General features: G+C 40.6%; 1 protein-coding gene and 1 long non-coding RNA gene across 2 annotated transcripts; one reads left to right on the top strand and one right to left on the bottom strand.

Annotated features, from left to right (window-relative positions):
- Positions 1–1,437: 1,437 nt before the first annotated feature.
- GDAP1 (ganglioside induced differentiation associated protein 1) lies at positions 1,438–13,014 on the bottom strand. The gene is made up of 6 exons (XM_048329237.1): positions 12,746–13,014; positions 12,329–12,521; positions 10,883–11,056; positions 8,454–8,548; positions 7,891–8,005; positions 1,438–3,792 (listed from the first exon to the last, which is right to left on the bottom strand). The coding sequence occupies exons 1-6, from the start codon at positions 12,794–12,796 to the stop codon at positions 3,410–3,412; spliced, it is 1,011 nt and encodes a 336-aa protein (XP_048185194.1). The 5' UTR covers positions 12,797–13,014; the 3' UTR covers positions 1,438–3,409.
- A 121-nt stretch (positions 13,015–13,135) lies between these two features.
- Positions 13,136–15,504, top strand: LOC125338453. The gene is made up of 2 exons (XR_007208315.1): positions 13,136–13,642; positions 15,175–15,504. It is a non-coding gene; the product is annotated as an uncharacterized LOC125338453 (long non-coding RNA).
- Positions 15,505–18,902: the final 3,398 nt, after the last annotated feature.

Raw genomic sequence — 18,902 nt, 5'->3', positions numbered from 1 at the left:
TTCAAGACAGTGAGAGGCAATGCACTCAAGCCTCAAGTGCTGCTATTTATTCTTCTGCTTAACAAGGAAGGAGGCCCAATACAGACTCCTACAGTGAAAGGAAAAAAAAGGGGGGGACAGTTTATGGCCAGACTAACATACATTTAATGGGGCACACCATTTAGTCTCAAAAAGGACAATGTCAGTGTGGACACAGACTATGTGCTCATCATGCACGTTACAGAAAGAAGCCCCATCTGCTGCAGCTCAACAATGAATCAGGGACACACTCAGAAGTGGAGGGGGTTTTTTGCGGTTTTTTTTTTTTTTTATGGATTAATTGAAAGTACAAAAAACTTGCTTGCCTTCCTTATTTTTTTTTTTTTTACTTTATCAAATAGCTTTTGTTGAACCTCATACATATACAGCTCAGACTGACAACGAAAGAAAACATCATTGTTACTGCTGTTTCCATATATATGCAAGGCAAACTGTTGAACACCTTTTAGACTGGTTTAAAAGGTGTTCAAGGGCTTCTCTCCTTGAATAGCATCAGACTCCTTACAGCAATACTGTGTAATCTTCAAATGTGCTTTGTTTTATTGACACAGAAGACATAAACAAGACTAGAAAGTGGTCTTAGAATTGATGGTTATTGTGCAGGTCCCACATAAAGATATGAAATATATCTGATGCATTATATGAGAGCAAATAGTAAATGAAAACTAGAAGATTGCTTCTGTACCAAATCAAAATAGTACAGACCTACCAGAAAGAAAATAAGCCAGGCTGAAAAGAAACTTTACAAGCACAAAAGATATCCTGCACAAAGAGCTAAATGCAGCATATGTGCTTCTAAATCTCATCCTATTTTGAGAAATTTAATCATGGATAAGCCTTTTGCTGCCACCTGTACAGAAATCAATGTACACAGTACTTCAGGGTGGTGAAAATAAGTAGGATATTGAACAGTTGAATTAACAGACATGAATCAAACCAGGGATCCAAACTTTTCAACAGTAGAAGTTTTATCCACATTCATTCTTGCAGATGACAAGTTTAATTGCTGTTCAGTAATGTTCATTTTCATGTGAAGTATTATATCAACTTTGGCTTCTCACTTACCCAGTGTAAAAACTACACAAGCATAAGTGGCAGGTGTCAGAGAAAAAACCTGTGGTTGACCCATGCAGCTGTTTCCAGAGCTCTGGACAAACTGCTCGTCTGATGAGGCTGCTCACAACCCTCTTATGCTGAGATCACAAGCTTTTTGTCTGTGAAAAGTAGTGTTTTCCTGCCTCAGAGGAACTCCAGAGCAGAGTCCTGGAGGACCACTGACATCTGGTGGTCACTTCACTCTAAAGAAAGCTAAGCTGTATACATATAATTTTGCTATGACTTGATCAAATTACACTTTACAGATGGTCTGACAGAAATACATGCTAGGGAAGCATTAAGTTACAGGTCTTACTCTGTGTTTATTAACTTAGTGGAATTTGATAGCTACAAGTAAATGCAGATGAACTGCAATACACAAACAACAAACTCAGTTAAAGCTGCCAGTACATTAATAGTATTGTTGGATTAAACTCACTCTAGAGATAATAAAGCTTTTCTAAATAGAGCACATTTAATTCAACAAGTTCTTGAGAACAACTGGGTCATGAAATGTAATTATATAAAAGTGTCTTTTTAACAAATAAAAAAGCGCATTTTTTCCTAGGTAAGATGCTTCTTATTACTGAAAAGGAGTAATGAGATTTAGGTCTACTTTTGCTAGACAACTAGTACAGTATTAAATAATAAGCAGGAGTATTCAATAATTTTATCCATATTGATATGTGTTAGATGGTGAGACTGCCCAGACAGAAACTGCCTCAGTTCTGTCCAGCAAACTTGAGATGATCTTCTTGACACCTAAACGCAATTGTGCAGAGACCACAGCCACCAGCACCGAACCTAAAATGTACTTAGGCCCATTAGCACTGATTCTTGATAGGCAAACACTTAAAGCTATGCTTTGTTTGTTGCAACTGTGTACAACTTGTAAACAAAACGGAGGCTTTCAAACATTCATCAGGCATACAAAAGTCTTACCAAACAGTCATGAGAATTTTCAGCCCTTTCCAAATGCTTTTTTTCCTCCAAAATGATTCAATGTCTACTTTCAGGTAAATGTACATTTCTTGTTGAAACAGGAGCTCAGTTCTAAACTAATAAAACTCACAGCATCTGTTGAGTAGTAGGAAGTAATCAAAATGTTTTTCTACACCTTTCCTCCATGCTACAAGACTGCAATTTTGCAAAAATTCAGCAGTACAAATCATCTGTCTGCAAACTGTACTGTATTTTTCACTTACCATCAGCACGATCCCTATCCATAAGTAAAGAGATTGCTAAATTAGAGCTTTACCTTCAATTTAACCAGACTGATAGATAGTGAACTATTTTTAATTACTTATACAAAAATGCATTGCTGTGCATATGTTTTCTAGTTGGCTGTGGCACGTTGTGAGCAAATATTTTATAGAGGCACATGCAATTGCTAATGTTGCCAAGAAGTGTGCAAAAAATAGCCAGTGCTCAAAGTGAAACAAGAAAGGGTACATGGGACACTCATATGGAGCTAACTGTATCAAGCCACCCCAATGAAAGCAGCAAATATGCACTAAGATAGTTTGATTTGATTCTGCCAGAGTTTGCAGCTGAGCCCAAAAGGCTTTTGAAAGACAAGTGTCAGGTTTTTCACTCCCATTTGTATTTCAGCAAAATTCTAGTATCTGCTGTCCAGTGATGCCTCTGGAGAATTTCACTTGTGTGGTGCACAAATCACTGCTGTTCTTACCTGTTTCAGGTCTTTTCCTGTACTGCTGCATGAACATACAGTGACAAAAGTGGCTTCACAAGATTACTTTTTAACACATTCCTAAAGGTCCAACTGCAAATCAACAGACATTAATCAGTATAGAGAAACTTGCTCCCGTATACAACAGGCACAATGTTACACTTAAATCTTACTCTGAGCATTTAAAGTAAGAGCTATTTTCAGTATTTTAACAATGCTGGTTTCTGCACAGTAATGCATTTCATCTACATTGAAAAGCTGTCACATTGCTGCATATCTATTAAATAAAAGCATTTTAATTAGGTCAGCTGCTGGGTAAAGGAGACACAAACCACTTTAAGAAAGCACTGTCACAGTTATAGGCCCTTGGCTGAAAAGTCTCTTCTTTCCTTTGCCTCCCCCCAACATATATTTTTGAAAAACATGTCAGCATTGCCAACCCAATTATACAGCAGCAGGAGATGATTACTGTGTGACAATGTTCTACTTCACAGACATAATTGTTCTTCTACATTTATATTTTATTGAGGGTATTTTCCTGGGGAGTAGAGATGTCCTCCAATCACCACCAGGGACAGACAGGGTCTAAAAATAATTTTGCCTGGTTCTAATCGATAGCACCATGTTGGCAAATCTTTTCCGAAGACACAGGAAAGCCAGATAACCCACTCCCGCCAGCATGCTGACCAGCAGGGTGGTGCCAAGAACCCTGGGAGCCCTTTTCTTGGCCACACGGAATGCTGTTGGCAGGACAGCCGAGATTAATATATTGTTGACGTGTCCCAAAACTTTGTAAAATGCTTTTCTCTTCACGACACGCTCATAATAAGCTTCCAAGTTGGGCCGCTTTCCATTTCCCCAGTTTCTTCTTGCTAATCCCAGAAACTTCAGGCGATGTAATGTGACAGCAAGTGATACATCTGCCAGACTGAAGAAATCACCACAGAGCCAAGGCTGATTTCCATCTTCTAAGCAGAGATAAAACGTAAAGGATTAGGAATCAATGGAATATAAGCACATTTGGTTTAGTGCTATTTCAAAGTACCATCTAATAAACAGCAAAAACACTTCAGCTAAAATATTACTTTAATCAATCAACATTTTACTAATCCCCGTCCACTCTTACCACAATATTGTAAAGCCTTAGGCTCAGCAGCCTGGCCTATATTTGTTAAGGAAAAAAGATCCACATTCCAGGTTCATAAATTAAAACCCACAGTAAACACTTACTTTCCTCAACTACTACATTTCTCAAAGATGGATTGAATTAAATAGAATTGGAAAGGAAGAAGGCAGTTTAGCTTTTACTGAAAAGCTACCACTTGTCTGAAGGATTTGTCTTCTTGCCTGTGTCACTCAGCTCGATGGCATTCACTCAAGAACTAGCTCCAGCTAACTTGTTGGAGGCTTTCAAGTCAAAAAGGAATGGATCAGATGACTGACTTGCACCAAATGTATCAGCTCAGTGAGATGACGGAGTTTGTCTACTCGTCACTCTTTTGTGTCTCTCAGACCCCAAACCATGGGGGTTTTACACTGAGATGTTTGAGAAATGACAAATATTCACGTAGCTCACCACTAGTCAGGAGCACAGGTGGAGACCCCAGGTACCCTCTCCAGTCAAAGGAAAGAGGTGAATCTTCCTGGGATGGCTCAGAGCAGGCACTGCCAGGCAGCATCACACTTCGTTGTCAGTGATCGGAACCACCACCACCTGAAAGGGCTGACGTGTACTGACTATACCAAGAGCTTTTGAAACCCAGGATATGAAACTTGATAGCCAGCACAGCTATCACAGCTGCCAGCATAAGTACTCTGCTCTAGCCTAGATCTTGAATAGGGAGAACTATGCTGTTCCCTTCTCATTTGTAACTTTTGCAGCTTGTCCCACACAGCAGGCATGCAAAAACACTGGCATGAACACTTAGCAGCACCTCTCTGGAAATGGAGAAATTTTGCAATTTCCTTTCCAATCCATTTGCCACCAGAGAAAAGCTACAGTTTGGCACAAAGCTGGTACCAGTCCATTTTGACTGTTTACGCAGGTGTGAAAGAAAGGCCTCTGTAGAAAAGGAGCATATCCTAGGCTGCTGAAAGGATACCTGGGAACTCATCCAGTGCATTAAATAAGGTGATGGAAAAGAAGAAAGAATCTATCCTGTGTGAAAGAAAGATGCCTGCAGTGGCAGCAGCAGTAGCTGAGGGATTCAAGCAGTTGCAAGAGAAGCAGGAGCTCTGAGTTGGACCAGGACCTGGAGCAGTACAGATCACAGGAATATCTCAGACAAAATCCCAAAAGGCAATAGCCCTATGTTTCACAAAATCCTGTGATCCCAGCAGTTTTCATAAGCTCATCAATACTGTATCAGTTGACTCCTTGGAAAGGCTACTTAGCAGAGAAAGGACAGGGGTTGCTGGAAATGATGGCAGATGTAGTTTGCTGAACAAAATCCTTCCATCCTGTATGAGGTAAAATATTTTCTTTGATTCTTTCACTGTTGAGTCAGTAGAAAATTTAATCTAGATTTTCAACTGCTGGTTCAAACCTACAGTTACGATAGTAACCGGTACTTATTACAACAGCTATTTATAGAGCTAAATGTAAAAAGTTATTGATTTGAGCAGATGCAGTTGATATTGACTGATGCCTCATGCAGTTCCCAGAGAAGTCAGGGGAAGGACTTCTATTAGCACCACTGGGACTTGAACCACGCTGTGAATAAGCAGAAGGCTAATCCCATTTTAACAAAATTTAGGATGCTGACAAGGTTAAGTGTCTGTGGGTATAGATCAGGGGGAAGGTCAGCATTGCAGATGTCCACAGAGGACTGTGTTACAGACCTGCTAGCCACCATGAAGAGGCAGATGATGCATTCTACAAGAGGCGGGCAGAAGTCTCTCAGTTTCCAGCCCTTGTACCTGTGGGGGACTTCAGCCCGCCAGATGCCTGCTGAAAATACAACACAGTGGAGAGGAGGCAGTCTAGGAGGCTCCTGGAGTGTGTGGAAGAGAACATCTCTCAACTGGAAAAGGACTCGTGGGTGATGTGGTGCTCAGTGGCTGTCTTGGGCATAGCAACCACGAAATGATGGAGTTTTCAGTTGAAAGTGGATCCTTACTTGGATGAAGTAAGGAGAGGCACCAGCAGAACTGCCACCTTGGACCTTTGCCAGGCAGACTGTGGACTGCTTAGGAGACTGATTGGCAGAGTCTGAAGGGCAAAGTAGTACAGGAAGGATGGGCAAGCTTTAAGGAGGAATTCTTAAAGGTCCCCATATACTGTCAGGGAAAAAGACCGGCCTGGTTAAACAGGGAAGTTAGGCTGGAACTCAGAGTAAAAAAGACTGTGTCTCACCTCCGGAAGGAGGGGGGTAACTACAAGGATGTCATGAGGTTATGCAGGAGAAGATTAGAAAGAAAGCCAAACTGGAACTTAATTTGGGCACTGCAGTTAAAGACAACAAAAACAGTTTCTGTAAATATATTGGCAGCCAAAGGAGGGCTAAGGAGTCTCCATCCTTTGCTGCATGCAAGGGGAAACATAGTGTCAGGGGATGAGGTAAAGGCTGAAGTACTAAATGCCTTCTTTGCCTCTATCTTTAATACCAAGACCCAAGGTCCTCAGGATATCCAGCTCCCAGAGCTGGAAGGTGGTCATGAGGAGCTGAGTGAAGACCCTATAATCTGGGAGGAAATGGTTAATGACCTGTTATGCCAGTCAGACACCCACAAGTCTATGGGTCAAGATGGGATGTGCCCAAGAGTAAGAAGGGAGCTGTCAAAAGTTTGCCGTCATTTCAATCATTTACCAGCAGTCCTCGTTAACCAGAGAAGTCCCTGTTTCCTGGAAATCAGCAAATGTAATACTCATCTACAAGAACGGTCAGAAGGAGGATCCAGGAAACTACAGACCTGTCATCCTGACCTCCTCATCCATCCTTTCCCTGACTGGGAAAGGTCATGGAGCAGACCATCCTGAGTGTCACTACATGGCATGTGCAGGACAACCAGGGAAACAGGCCCAGCTAGCATGAGTTTACAAAAGGCAGGTCTTGTTTGGCCAACCTGACCCCCTTCCATGACCAGTGACCTGCTTAATGGATGAGGGAAAGGCTGTGGATATTGTCTATCTAGACATCTGAAAGCCTTTGACCTGTCTCCCAGAGCGTTCTCCTGGAGAAATGGATTGGACGGGTACACTCTTCATTGAGTGAAAAACTGGCTGGATGTCCAGGCCCAGGGAGTGGTGGTGAATGGAGTTACATTCCATTTGGCAGCTGGTCACTAGTGGGGTTCCCCAGGGCTCAGTACTTGGGCCAGTCCTTTCTAACAGGATGAGAGGGAATGGCTTTAAGTTGTGCCAGAAGAGGTTCAGATTAGATACTAGAAATGTTTTTCACTGAAAGAGTGGTGAGGCATTGGAATAAGTTGCCCAGGGCAGTGGACAGTGGGATATGGTTTAGGGGTGATATGATGGTGCTGGGTTGACAGTCAGACTAGATGATCTTAAGAGTCCCTTTCAACCTTGATGATTCTGTGATTCTGTGAAAAATGTGACTTTCATTTGGGTGGAGGCAGGTAAACAGGACTGCTTTCCAAGAGGGTGAGGGAAGGGGGTTGCCTAATGATTATCCAGATTGTTTATCCTGCATATACCACAAATATCAGCATAATGTCTGCACAAGATTATAATAAACCTGTGTCAAACATTAAGGTTGTGATCATTATAGTGAACTGAGGCCTATACCTGTAACATCAACATTCTGTAGTTAATTTTTTTCTGATTTTGTTGATAAAATATTAAAAAATTGTGCAGCTGATTATACTCATTTTGCTGAAAATGTGATCAAGCACTCTCATGAGATAGTGAGAACTCACTGACAGGAACAGTAAAGTAAGCGAGTACTTAAAACAGTATTGATCCCTTCTGTGATGTATAGATCAATATATACTAGAAGTATCAAATCTGACACATTAAAAATTGTTTTATAATGGTGCTGTCAACAAGTTTACTCAGTATCCTCAAGCAGAAATATTAACAGGATTTAGCAAGAATAATTCCTCACCTGGTGTTTCCTCATTTCGCCGCTGCAATTCAGTCTCAACCTGATCCAAAACTTTTTCCAGTTCATCCAGTATTTTCTTTAGGTATTTTATATTATCATGATCCAGCAGTTTAGACTAAATAGACATACAGGTTAGTGTTTTAATCATCATACAGAGTTTCTACTTTTATCAGAGAAGCTTATACTTAGGATACTACAGTGTTTATTCATAAAATGGTATTTTCTCCACATAGTCAGCTAGATACTACATGGATACTGGTGACAATTCAGAAAACAGAAGAAAAACTTTAGAGATGCCAGATATTAAGGTTTGCCTCCCCCTGCAGGGTGCTCAACAGCCCAACACCAGCACTGATATGTACTCACCTTAGAAGTCCGTGGACCAGTCCAGTACTTCAGCACACACTTGAAGTGTGTAGCTGATCTGAGGACATGCCTTGAAGGGTTAAACCACTGCATGACATTACTGGTAATGACAGGTGAAACAAATGTTTATATTGCGACCAAAACATCTAACACTAACAAGCCCTTAATAAAGGGGCCAATACCAAGGGGTTTCCTACCTTAAGGCGCTTCTGTTTTGCTATATAGGCATCTTGGAGGTCCGGGTTTTCTTCCGCAAGTTTCTTCAATTCTGATTCTGTGTTACTTATTTGGCCTGATGAAAAAAAACAAAACCAAAAACCAAGGCAAACAAAAAAAGGAATGACAAATATTAAATATCCAAACATACTCATAATGCAATCCACAGGAACTGATCAATTGCCTGCATAAAATTACCATACCAAAGAAATGGGAAGTACTACTTCAATACACCATCTGTACCAAGTTAGGATTTAAATACATCACATTTTGTAAAACTTAACTGCTTTTTAAATTGACCCACCACATCTTCAGCTCATCAGTTTGCAATGTTAAAGTGCTGGTAGGCCCACATTGAGATTTTTTGAAGGTCACCATAGGTCACATGCATAATTTTACAGCAAAAGCCTAAATGCCTGAATATGGGACCAAGGTGTTTTCATTTAGCTAAAATGTGAAGCCAGAGTCTGTGATCCTTTTGGAAATGTTCATTAAGAACTATGTGGATGTGCTAGAAAAATATTCATTACATGATTTAAAGAAGGAATTATGTGAAAAGTTTAAGTTAATTCTACTGATTTCTATTACATGGGTATAGCCTTTTCCTTAAAATGGGGCTTTGCTTGAAAATACCACACTTACAGACCTAGAATACAAAAAGATAGTGATTAATAAATCTTCTTCTAAAAATAAGTATTTCTAATAATAAACCAAGAACAAAATAATTATAGAGCATGAATCACCTCTCACTTGTACTTGATAATAAAGTTTAGCTACAATTAAGTCTTAAAAATTAAACTGATAAAATTCTTTCTAGAGAATAATGAACTCACTGTTTTATGTATTCATTTCAACATGACTGTGAAAGCCATCCTTTAATATAGTGTATGAAGAAATTGAAGGATGTACTCATACAACTAAAATCTTACATATGCAGTTAATTACTTACTTGGATTTGGTATGCATAAATACAACTGGCTCATGCCTTATTATATCTAGCACTCTGAAAAAACCCCAGTGTTTCAAGCTGAAAACTAAACCATCCAGGAGATGTTTGAACATGCAAAGGAATTGTTAAGAAACATCTACAGGCTTTCCAAAAAAATGCTTCAAATCAAAAAATGTAGGCTACGCTTTAAGCATAAAAAGATAGGAAAACTAAGATGAGCTCTACATGTTAGCTCTACCAGTATGAACATGTGCAAACTGAGAACAATTTATACCAACTAGAAGCTAGAGGGGAAGAATACATACACCAAGAAAGCAGAAGACAATGTTGTAAAGTGAACTGTAACAAAAGCACTGATTATTAACATGTGAAAAAGAAAAACTATCCACAATGCCTACGAGTAAAGCACAACCGTTCAATAAGCAGTTAGCATTCACATGTGGGAAAAAAACCAAAACCACCAAACCAGACAATGCACTGATGTAAGAGAATAATTCATGTTCTTGGACAAGGGGAAGTGGCTTCAAGCTGAAGGAAGTAGATTTAGATTAGATATGAAGAAGAAATTCTTTCCTGTGAGGGTGGTAAGGCACTGGAACAGATTGCCCAGAGAAGTTGTGGACTCCCTATCCCTGGAAGTGTCCAAGGCCAGGCTGGATGGAAACAGCCTGATCTAGTGGAAGATGTCCCTGCCTACAGCAGAGACATTGGAACTGGATGGTCTTTAAGGCCCCTTACAACCTAGGCCATTCTATGATTCTATGACTTTATGATCCTATGATTCTAACATCACTCATGCAACTACATGGAAAATTAACTGCCTGCCTTCACTTCTGACACCATAACAAAATGGCCAGTAAGAGAACTGACTTGCCAAAAATTTTAAGGAGGAGGATAAGACATTTTTTTGGAAATAGGATTTCTCAAACTAATACATACCCCTTTTATGATATCATGGACTTACTACTAGTATAGTTGTATTATATTTCAGAGACTCTGCAGTATTTGACTTTGTTCTACCGAGCATTCTAAAACATCAGACAAAAAAAAATCAACAGTATATAAACCATTGACATTGACAAAAAGATCAGAGATCTCAGAATGTAACTGTAAACAGGAAATCATTATCCAGCCGTGCTGTCAGGAGTTGATCCTTGTCCTAGAACTACTTAGTTCTTTTGTGATACATAGAAGGAAACATAAAGGCATTAATTAAAAGTTTGCCATGATACAAAAATTATCTCCACAGATACCTCAAAAATAACACTTCCTCTTTCCCATTTTCAAATCAAAACAGAATACACAATCAATAAAAAGTATATGAACAAATCATCAAGGACTGCAACTAAAATTCATCAACTGTGCTCAATATTTTGTGTTTAAGGTGGACTTAAGAAAGGAGATGAATGTAATGCAGCAACCTACTAAGTTATAGACATTCAGAGCTACACCAGTACATACTACGGATTCTGCTGGTAGCATAGGCTGGAATCATGGAGTCCACTGTTAACTCGGGGTGCAGGATGCAGCCATGTGTGTAGGCATCCATAGGCAAGGAGTCTAAAAGCTCTCTATAGTGCTGCACCCTTGGATAATACATGCTCCCCTCTTCTGGCATTAATCTTGGTACTCCCTCTGCAAAATAAAGTTAAAAACAAAGTTAGGAAAAGAAGAATCATCTAATTGACCAAAGTTGATTCAGTTATGTCCAGCTGGGACAGGTGACACAGCCACAGTTAAGAAAGCTTCACTGTTCCCCAGCATAACTCAACAGTGTTATTGCAGCTCAGAGAAATGGATAGTTCATTTTAAAATGTTTTAATAATTCCAATTCCTATGCAGCAAACCAAATAAACACATATTTAAGGGGCTTTCAAATCAGAAAACCAGACTCAGCTCTGTTACGTACATCTAGGAATCGGTGACCATGACATACAGCCCTATAATGCTCTCACAGTTGGGCACACCCAAAATTCCAGGATATTGTTATGGCTGAAACATTACTACCGCTGCAATGATGTAAAAATTATAGTACAGGAATCCTGCTCAAAGCATGACTGGAAGTATTCCTACACATCACTGAGTTTTACCCTACCCTCAACCTACCTGGGCCCTGACTCCTTTTTTGATTAAAAGGCAGCACAAATTATGTTCACTATACACTGATGTTTTCTTCATGCCTTAGAAATCGCAGCACTAAATCCCTGAAATACAAAATGCTGCCATCTTCACACCTCTACAAAATACAGCTTTGCATTTCCTTCAAAAACTGAGACAGGGTGTTTTTGTTTGTTTTGGGTTTGTTGGGGGGGAGTGTTGTTGTTTTGGGGTTTTTTGGTTTGGTTTTCATCAGAACAGGCACAAAGAACTTCAAAAGCCTGCACACAATCACTTTAAAGGTTTCCCTTCCTGCTCTTTTACCTCTTCACTCCATTTTAGCTCCAAAAATAATTTGCTCATTCTACTTCCCTTGTTCCACTGAAGATTATACTGGAATTAAGCATGTTTCTTCTTATCTCACAGAGAATATGGACCTGCTCGAGAAAGGCAGTTGTGCAGCTCTGTTCAGTATGCTATTTTTTATGGCAGTGTCACACCAGGGCTAGTGCAACTCAGTGCTGCTGCCATTCCTGGCGTCTCCATCCTTCATGAAGGGCTAAGAAGGAGAGTGGTAGGTTTTACTTATAAAGGCTTACTCATGAAGGTGCTGGAAAGCCTTCAGTTCAGTTTACAGGAACATGTTTTCAACCCACACTGCTAATTATTAGGAGAGCCCATTTACTTGTGAGGCCATAAACATCTTCTGCCCCAAATGAAGAAGAGTCCTGAAGCGACAGAGCTGCTCCCAGCATTGCTGCAGCTAAGGGGTGAGGGGAAGAACCACATTTGAAATGCCTGTGGGATTACCATCTACGAACGTCGCTTCAAGGTAATCAATAATCTGCGTTGCCTCACAAATTATGTTTTCTCCATGGATCAGGACGGGTACTTCTCCAGAGGAACTCAAGCGCATGAACCACGGCTCGTTGTGCTCGCTCAGCGGCAGGTTCACATCGTGCTCCTCGCACTTCAGCGCCTTCTCGGCTATTGCCAACCGCACCTGGAACGGCACGGCCCGGGTCACCCGGGCAGCATCCCCGCACGGCCGGGCCCGGCCGCTCTCCCGCCCCGCCTCGGCGCACCCACGGCCGCTCCCCTCCACCCCCCCATCCCTCCATCCCTCCCGCCCGATCCCGCCGCGGGCGCGCTGGGGCTGTGGGCACGGCGGGAAGCGGCGATCCGGGGCCCGCAGGCCGCCGCCCCGCGTCCCCGCCCACCCCTCACCTTCTGCGAGGAGAAGGACTGCGTCCAGTGGTACAGCACCAGCGGCGCCATGCCCGGCTCGGCCCGGCTCGGCCCGCGGCGCCGGGCGGGGCAGGAGGCAGCGCGGGCCAGGAGCAGCGGCCGTGCCCGCCCCGCGCCGATCCGCGCTTGGAAATTAACCGAAGGGAATGCCCGGGGTATTGGGGGAACACCCCCGTCTGCCCTCCACCCTCACTGCTCGGAGGACAGCCCTTCTGAAGGGGAAACCGCCTGCAAAGCCGTCTGCAGCATCCCCTAAGGAAGCGCAGGAAGATGGATGCGCAAGTAGGGAAGGTCACATGGCAGGATTTTCCCTTTTATATTTGGTTGTTTTTTTTTTTTTTTTTTTTTTTTTTGAACCAGTGCTTCCCGTATGAATTTCAGGGACAACGGCAACATGCGCTTGGGACAGAAGAAAAAAAAACTACCGTAAGTCATCCTGAATTGGACCCTGTGGGCATAGATCCTCTAGTGCAAAATGAGTCATAGCAAGAAGGGACAAAAGCTTTCGAGTAACTTCTTTTGCCTCCAGATGAGCTCTTTCAATCTCAAGAGAGAATGTTTCTTTACTTTTTTATTCTAGACAAAATTAGAAAATTGAACAGTTTTGCAGGGCTTTTTTCATTCTCCCTGTGTGAAGCAAGGTCCTTTCTGAAAAGCATTTGATAACAATCAGTGGCTTACATCATCAGGAAATGCCTCCTCTGTATCTTACACTGGAGATGGTTTAGAAGATGCAATTGCTGATAGTACATTAGACTCTATCAGCAGCAGCAGGCAGATTTTAGCAAAGTGAAAAAACACATAGAGATTACAGAGTCCAGAATATTGTTCTCTTCATTCTGACTGCTCAGTTCCCAATAAGGGCGACTGCTTCAGGTAAGCCTGATAACTCAGACCCATGTGCCATTTCTGTATAACAGATAAACCCCACTATTAGTATCTTAAAGACCTGAACCTAGTATGTTGAGAGCTTTATCCCAATAATATTTAAGGGTAATTTTGACTAATGTTAAGCAAGGGAATGGATTTAAGTCACTGAGACAAGGTAATGGACAAATCTTATAAATAAAAAGGAAAGAAACAAAAAGCCAGCTTCCAGCCCTGTACTGGTCATGGGAGTGGGCACAAGGGCAGCCCCATGCCTTCCTCAGAGACTACTCCCCGGTAGAGTCACAAGCCAGAATAATTTCTTTATGCATGATGAGAGGCTTCTCACAAATCCCAGCTGATAGCAGTCAGTGTTACTGATGGTAAATTCCACATTTGGGGGAATTTAATTTAATTTTTATTATTCAAAAAGTTGGAGAATGTGCTTAGAACTGACAATAACAATGCAGTCGATGGCATGAGATAAATACGTTACACTGGATTTTACCTCTCTTCAAGATACATGTCTAAGGTAAGAATGCTGGAATATCCTCTCATGCACTGGGGCTTTAACCTGTGACTCACCGATATACGGAGATTCTCACGGGTCCCTGCCTAGGCTGCTGTACAGCTGTTCCTCACATCTAGATCTTACAGTAACTCAAGGCAAAGAACTGGGAACTGGTTTTTAAATTTACATGAATTAGGCACTCTTTCAGGTTTCTGTTTTGCTTTCTTTCCTTAATTTTGCCTTTAAATCAAAATGCTGTCATTTTGTCAATTACCACATAGACCACTACTCCGTTTCTCTTGGTTCAGCTCATTAATTTAATATCACACATGGACTTCTGTATTTGAGTTCTATTTTGTTACCTGGTTTAGATGTCTAGAAAGGCAAGGAAATGTATCTATCTTATAACAAAGAAAGAAAGACCAGTAAGAACAGTATTTCCTTCTTCAGACTTGTTCAGATAAGCAGCTGCAGTCATATACAGGTGTTTCTTATTCCTAACCTAGACATCCATATTGCTATGAAATACAGGAAGAACATTGATCTGTTGGAGCGGGTCCAGAGGACGAGATGATTAGGGCGATGGAGCACCTCTCCTATAAGGAAAGGCTAGGAGAATTGGGATTGTTCACCCTGGAAAAAAGAACAGGTTACCAAATAGTGGCCTTCCAGTACCTGAAGGGAGCCTACATGAAAGACTAAGAGGGACTTTTTACAAGAACATGTAGTGACAGGACAAGGGGGAATGGCTTCAAACTGAAAGAGGGTACGTTTAGATTAGATATTAGGTAGAAATTCTTTATTGTGAGGGTGGTGAGGCACTGGAACAGGTTGCCCAGAGAAGCTGTGGACTCCTCACCCTGAGAAATGTTCGAGGCCAGGTTGGAAGTGGCTCTGAGCAATGTGGTCTAGTGTGTCCATAGCAGGAGTTATGAAAGTGGATGATCTTTAAGGTCCCTTTAAGGTCCCTTCCAACCTAGGCCATTCTATGAGTCTATGATAAATCCCACCCCGGTGTCCCTGTTTACAGTCCTGGTTCAGCCGAAGGAGGGAGCGCCTGCGGCCGGGATCCCCCCAGCCCGACAGGGCTGTTACCACGCCGGACCACACGAGGCCTCCCTTTTCCAAAATACGGTGCGTGGAACCTTCTTCCAGAGATGAAGAAACAGGGACGATTCCTTTCTCTTCAGGATGAGCACGTATCCATCCACCTGTGTTTGCCCCTCTACCTTCTCATACCCTCAGAAAAGCAAGCAAAAGGGCCAGATTGTGAAAAAGCTCACCACGTCCTGGAAAACCTTGTTCCACATGCATTTACACAAGGCTTTACACAACTTAAATAAAAGTCTCCTTAAAGGCACGTTTAATGTGTAAGTGCCGTGATTAAACAAGCAGCACAAATGCAAAGTTTACTGGCATCTTGGCATCTTGTGGCTTCAAGCAGACCCCTAGCTCTGTGTGATAAATCATTTTCCTACCACACTGACGTTCTTGCCGTGTTTCTCTACATGGCCTCTCAGGCCTTTTTTAGCCTACATATGTTTACAAAAATATATGTATATAAGCATGCCCCTCTGCAAGTTTTTTTAATGCACGTATTTTCACATCATGGAAAGAAAACAACATTCACATCTAATGCTAAAAAATAAAAATCAATTTGATAAACAGTTATATAAAATGGGTCAAAGATCTGGAAATCAGTATTCTGGTAATCAATTTTCTTCTTGTTCCAGTTTGGCCAAATTTAGAGATACATCCTCTGAGAGAAGGCAGGCTACAACCACCCCTCCCCCGCCAGGTTCGGGAAAAAATAAATTTTCCTCAAGGGAAAGTGAAAGACATAAAAACTATTTATTTAACAAACACACAGGAAAAGGGTAATAATGCTAAATGATAAAGCCTCCTGCTCTGCTGAGAGAAACCTGGGGGAAATTTCAGAGTCCTTCTATAGATCTCTCTCCCCCTCCTTGGAGCTAGGACAGGGTGGTGGGCCCACCTCCAGGGCCAAGACCTCGGTGGAAAGTCCTCCCAATGTATTCTGATGTTGAAACAGTCCAGCAGAGAGAAAAGGAAAAAAACAAAGTCCCAGGAAAACAAAAGTTCAACTTCTCCAGAGGAAAAGGAGCTGGGGAAAAAAACTGCCGAAAGCTGGCTGGAAAGAAAAGCAAGCTGGGTGCTTCCCTTCCCTCTCGCTCTCCTGCCACAGCTGAAAATAAAGTCTCTATCTCTGTGTGACCTTGAACAAGCTGCAAACTGCTTTGAAAAAGTTTTGCTCAGTTATTCCTCCCTGCTCTCAGGCTCAGTTTAAAGGCATAGAAAGGCACAAGAATTAATTTCTGGGCATAGGGCAGAGATATGGGATACACATCATAAAGTCCCCCCAAGACACTTCTTTACTTCACCTTTCACTCCATGATATTAACAAGAAACACCTAGGTCAGATGTGTCATTAAAGATTGATGCAAGTTAAAAAAAACCCTATTTTTTTCTTATCAGATCAATTAATTGTCCATATTGAAACCCAAACCCAAATTTATTAGACTACAGGAGCAAAAAAAACTTTTTTTTTTTTTTCCCTAAGCAGCCAGAGCCATTATAGCTGAAAATTAGCTGGATTTTGTATATGCATCACTAACAGATGCATTGGTTCAGTTCAAGTGCAGAACTGGCCTGATTGACAGTGTTGCAGGAGTACTCATTGGGAAAGTAAGACGGGTTCTGTTCTGGACCTTCTGTCATCAATGGTTATTGACTAAATTCCTCTGGCAGATGCTGCTTTACTGGCGATGATATGAGTCAAAAGAACATAGCATTGAACTCAGGTACACAGTTGAGACTTAATATTGACACAAGAACTTACTTTAGCATCACTGAAAAATTAGATATGCAACTATTTAGAAAGAGTGAGAGCAATGTTATGTCTTGATAGTCACAGCTGAGACTATCTAATTTAACTGCATATAAAACTGGCAATTCTAGATAGCTGGTTCGTGTACTCAGGAAATATAATTAGTCATTACCATTTTATGTCCAACAAAATCAACTTAAAATAGAATTTATTTAGTCACATTCAAAGTTACTTAACATATCATACTAGGTTTTCTTCAGGGATTTCACCACAAAATTCTGCCAAATTTTCTGTAAATACTATAGTATTCCTGTTCCATGCAGGAGTTTCATATGTAAATACTTCAGAAACACTACTTAATAATTAATTCTTATATAAAATTTTTAGAAGATTTATAATAAGCCTATTTCAAAATAGTTATTAGTAACTGCGATATAACAAAAATATCAGTTGTTCTAACGAGATATAAAACTCAACAATTTTGATGATTGGAATGAATTTTCCTGAAATATCAGGCTTTTATATCACACACAGAAAGATATTTAATATATTTACATAAGGTGGAAAAAGTGCAGTTTCTTAGCTGCAAACCTTAAAATCTAGGTATTAACATTAAAGCTTTATCGAGTCTATCACTCCTCAAGCTTTTATATAAATAGCATCTTTACCATAAAATCTATCATATCAGGCAAATTCAAAAGATTTTAAACTTTTTTTATACTTGCCCATGTTTGCTGTCTCTGTGCACGTGTAATATGCTGGCTCACAAACTTGGACCATTACCAAGCTTTTAGAAACAATTCTGTATCATCACTTCACATGCTTCATCTTCCCTCCCATTAACTTAGATGAGTAACCCACACAAGTGAAAACTCTTTTAAAAGTTCTCCTGTGCTCTGCACCTCTGTGCATAGCATCCAGGTGTTGATTTTCATACTGGTTTAATCTAACAGTGATGACATTTTGTTTGCACAGCACTGTCTGGCACACTGGCCTTTGGCTGCCCATTAAAATTCACATATTACCACAACACAAACAATGAATGTTAGAAATAGTACCTTTCAGCTATTGCCTGTGGCCAAAACCAGAGTGCACAACTTTGACCTTGTAAAATAGATTGGACAGATGCTGAAACAAAGCCCACCAACATTAGAGGGGTGATTTGTACTGACTTCAATGGGTCCTGTAGCAGGTCTTAGCCCAGTTCAAATTCTATTGCAATCACACTGCAAAAAAAAAAAAATATCCAGTAACTGGGGTGACACCCAAACAGAGAAAGCTTTAATAAAATCTAAGGAGTTAAATACAATTTTGTAAAATGTCCTTTGAAGTCTTGTGCAGTATTTTCTTTGACTGGAAAACAGTTTTAAAAATATTTCCTGAAAAATTATAAAAATTGGATTCTTTCCGTCCCTGAAACAAACGCAAAGTTTAATAATTTTCAAAAAATTCTAAAAATATTTTTACACTTTCTATTGGAAATGTGAACACTTCACTAAGTTAATTTTTAAATAAGTTTAAACATTTAATCATTTTCCAGCAAACTGTTCAGAAAAATAGCTTTAAGATGCTTTAAAGCATAACCATGTACTTCCACACCCTTGACACTGACAAGTAAAAAAATAGAGGCCACTAAGGAAGAGCAATTTCTTTTAACAACATTCATCATTGAGACAAGATAGAAATACAGCTCTCATTTAAATAAGTAAATACTTGTTTCTTCAGCCCTAATTTTTGCTGTTTGCTCATTACATTTGTGCAAACTGGACTAAAACAGTAACAGACAAAATATTTCAATTAGCCTCCTTGAAATCTCACTTCATGAGATAATCAGATATCTGTGTTAGACAGAAGTAAAAAAAAAAAGTGTTTTGAAGAGTTTAGGTCATCATCTATCCCAGAGCACCCTG

This window comes from Corvus hawaiiensis, chromosome 26, assembly GCF_020740725.1.
Source record: "Corvus hawaiiensis isolate bCorHaw1 chromosome 26, bCorHaw1.pri.cur, whole genome shotgun sequence".
NCBI classification, from domain to species: domain Eukaryota; kingdom Metazoa; phylum Chordata; class Aves; order Passeriformes; family Corvidae; genus Corvus; species Corvus hawaiiensis.
This window is presented reverse-complemented; position numbering and strand designations above follow the sequence as displayed.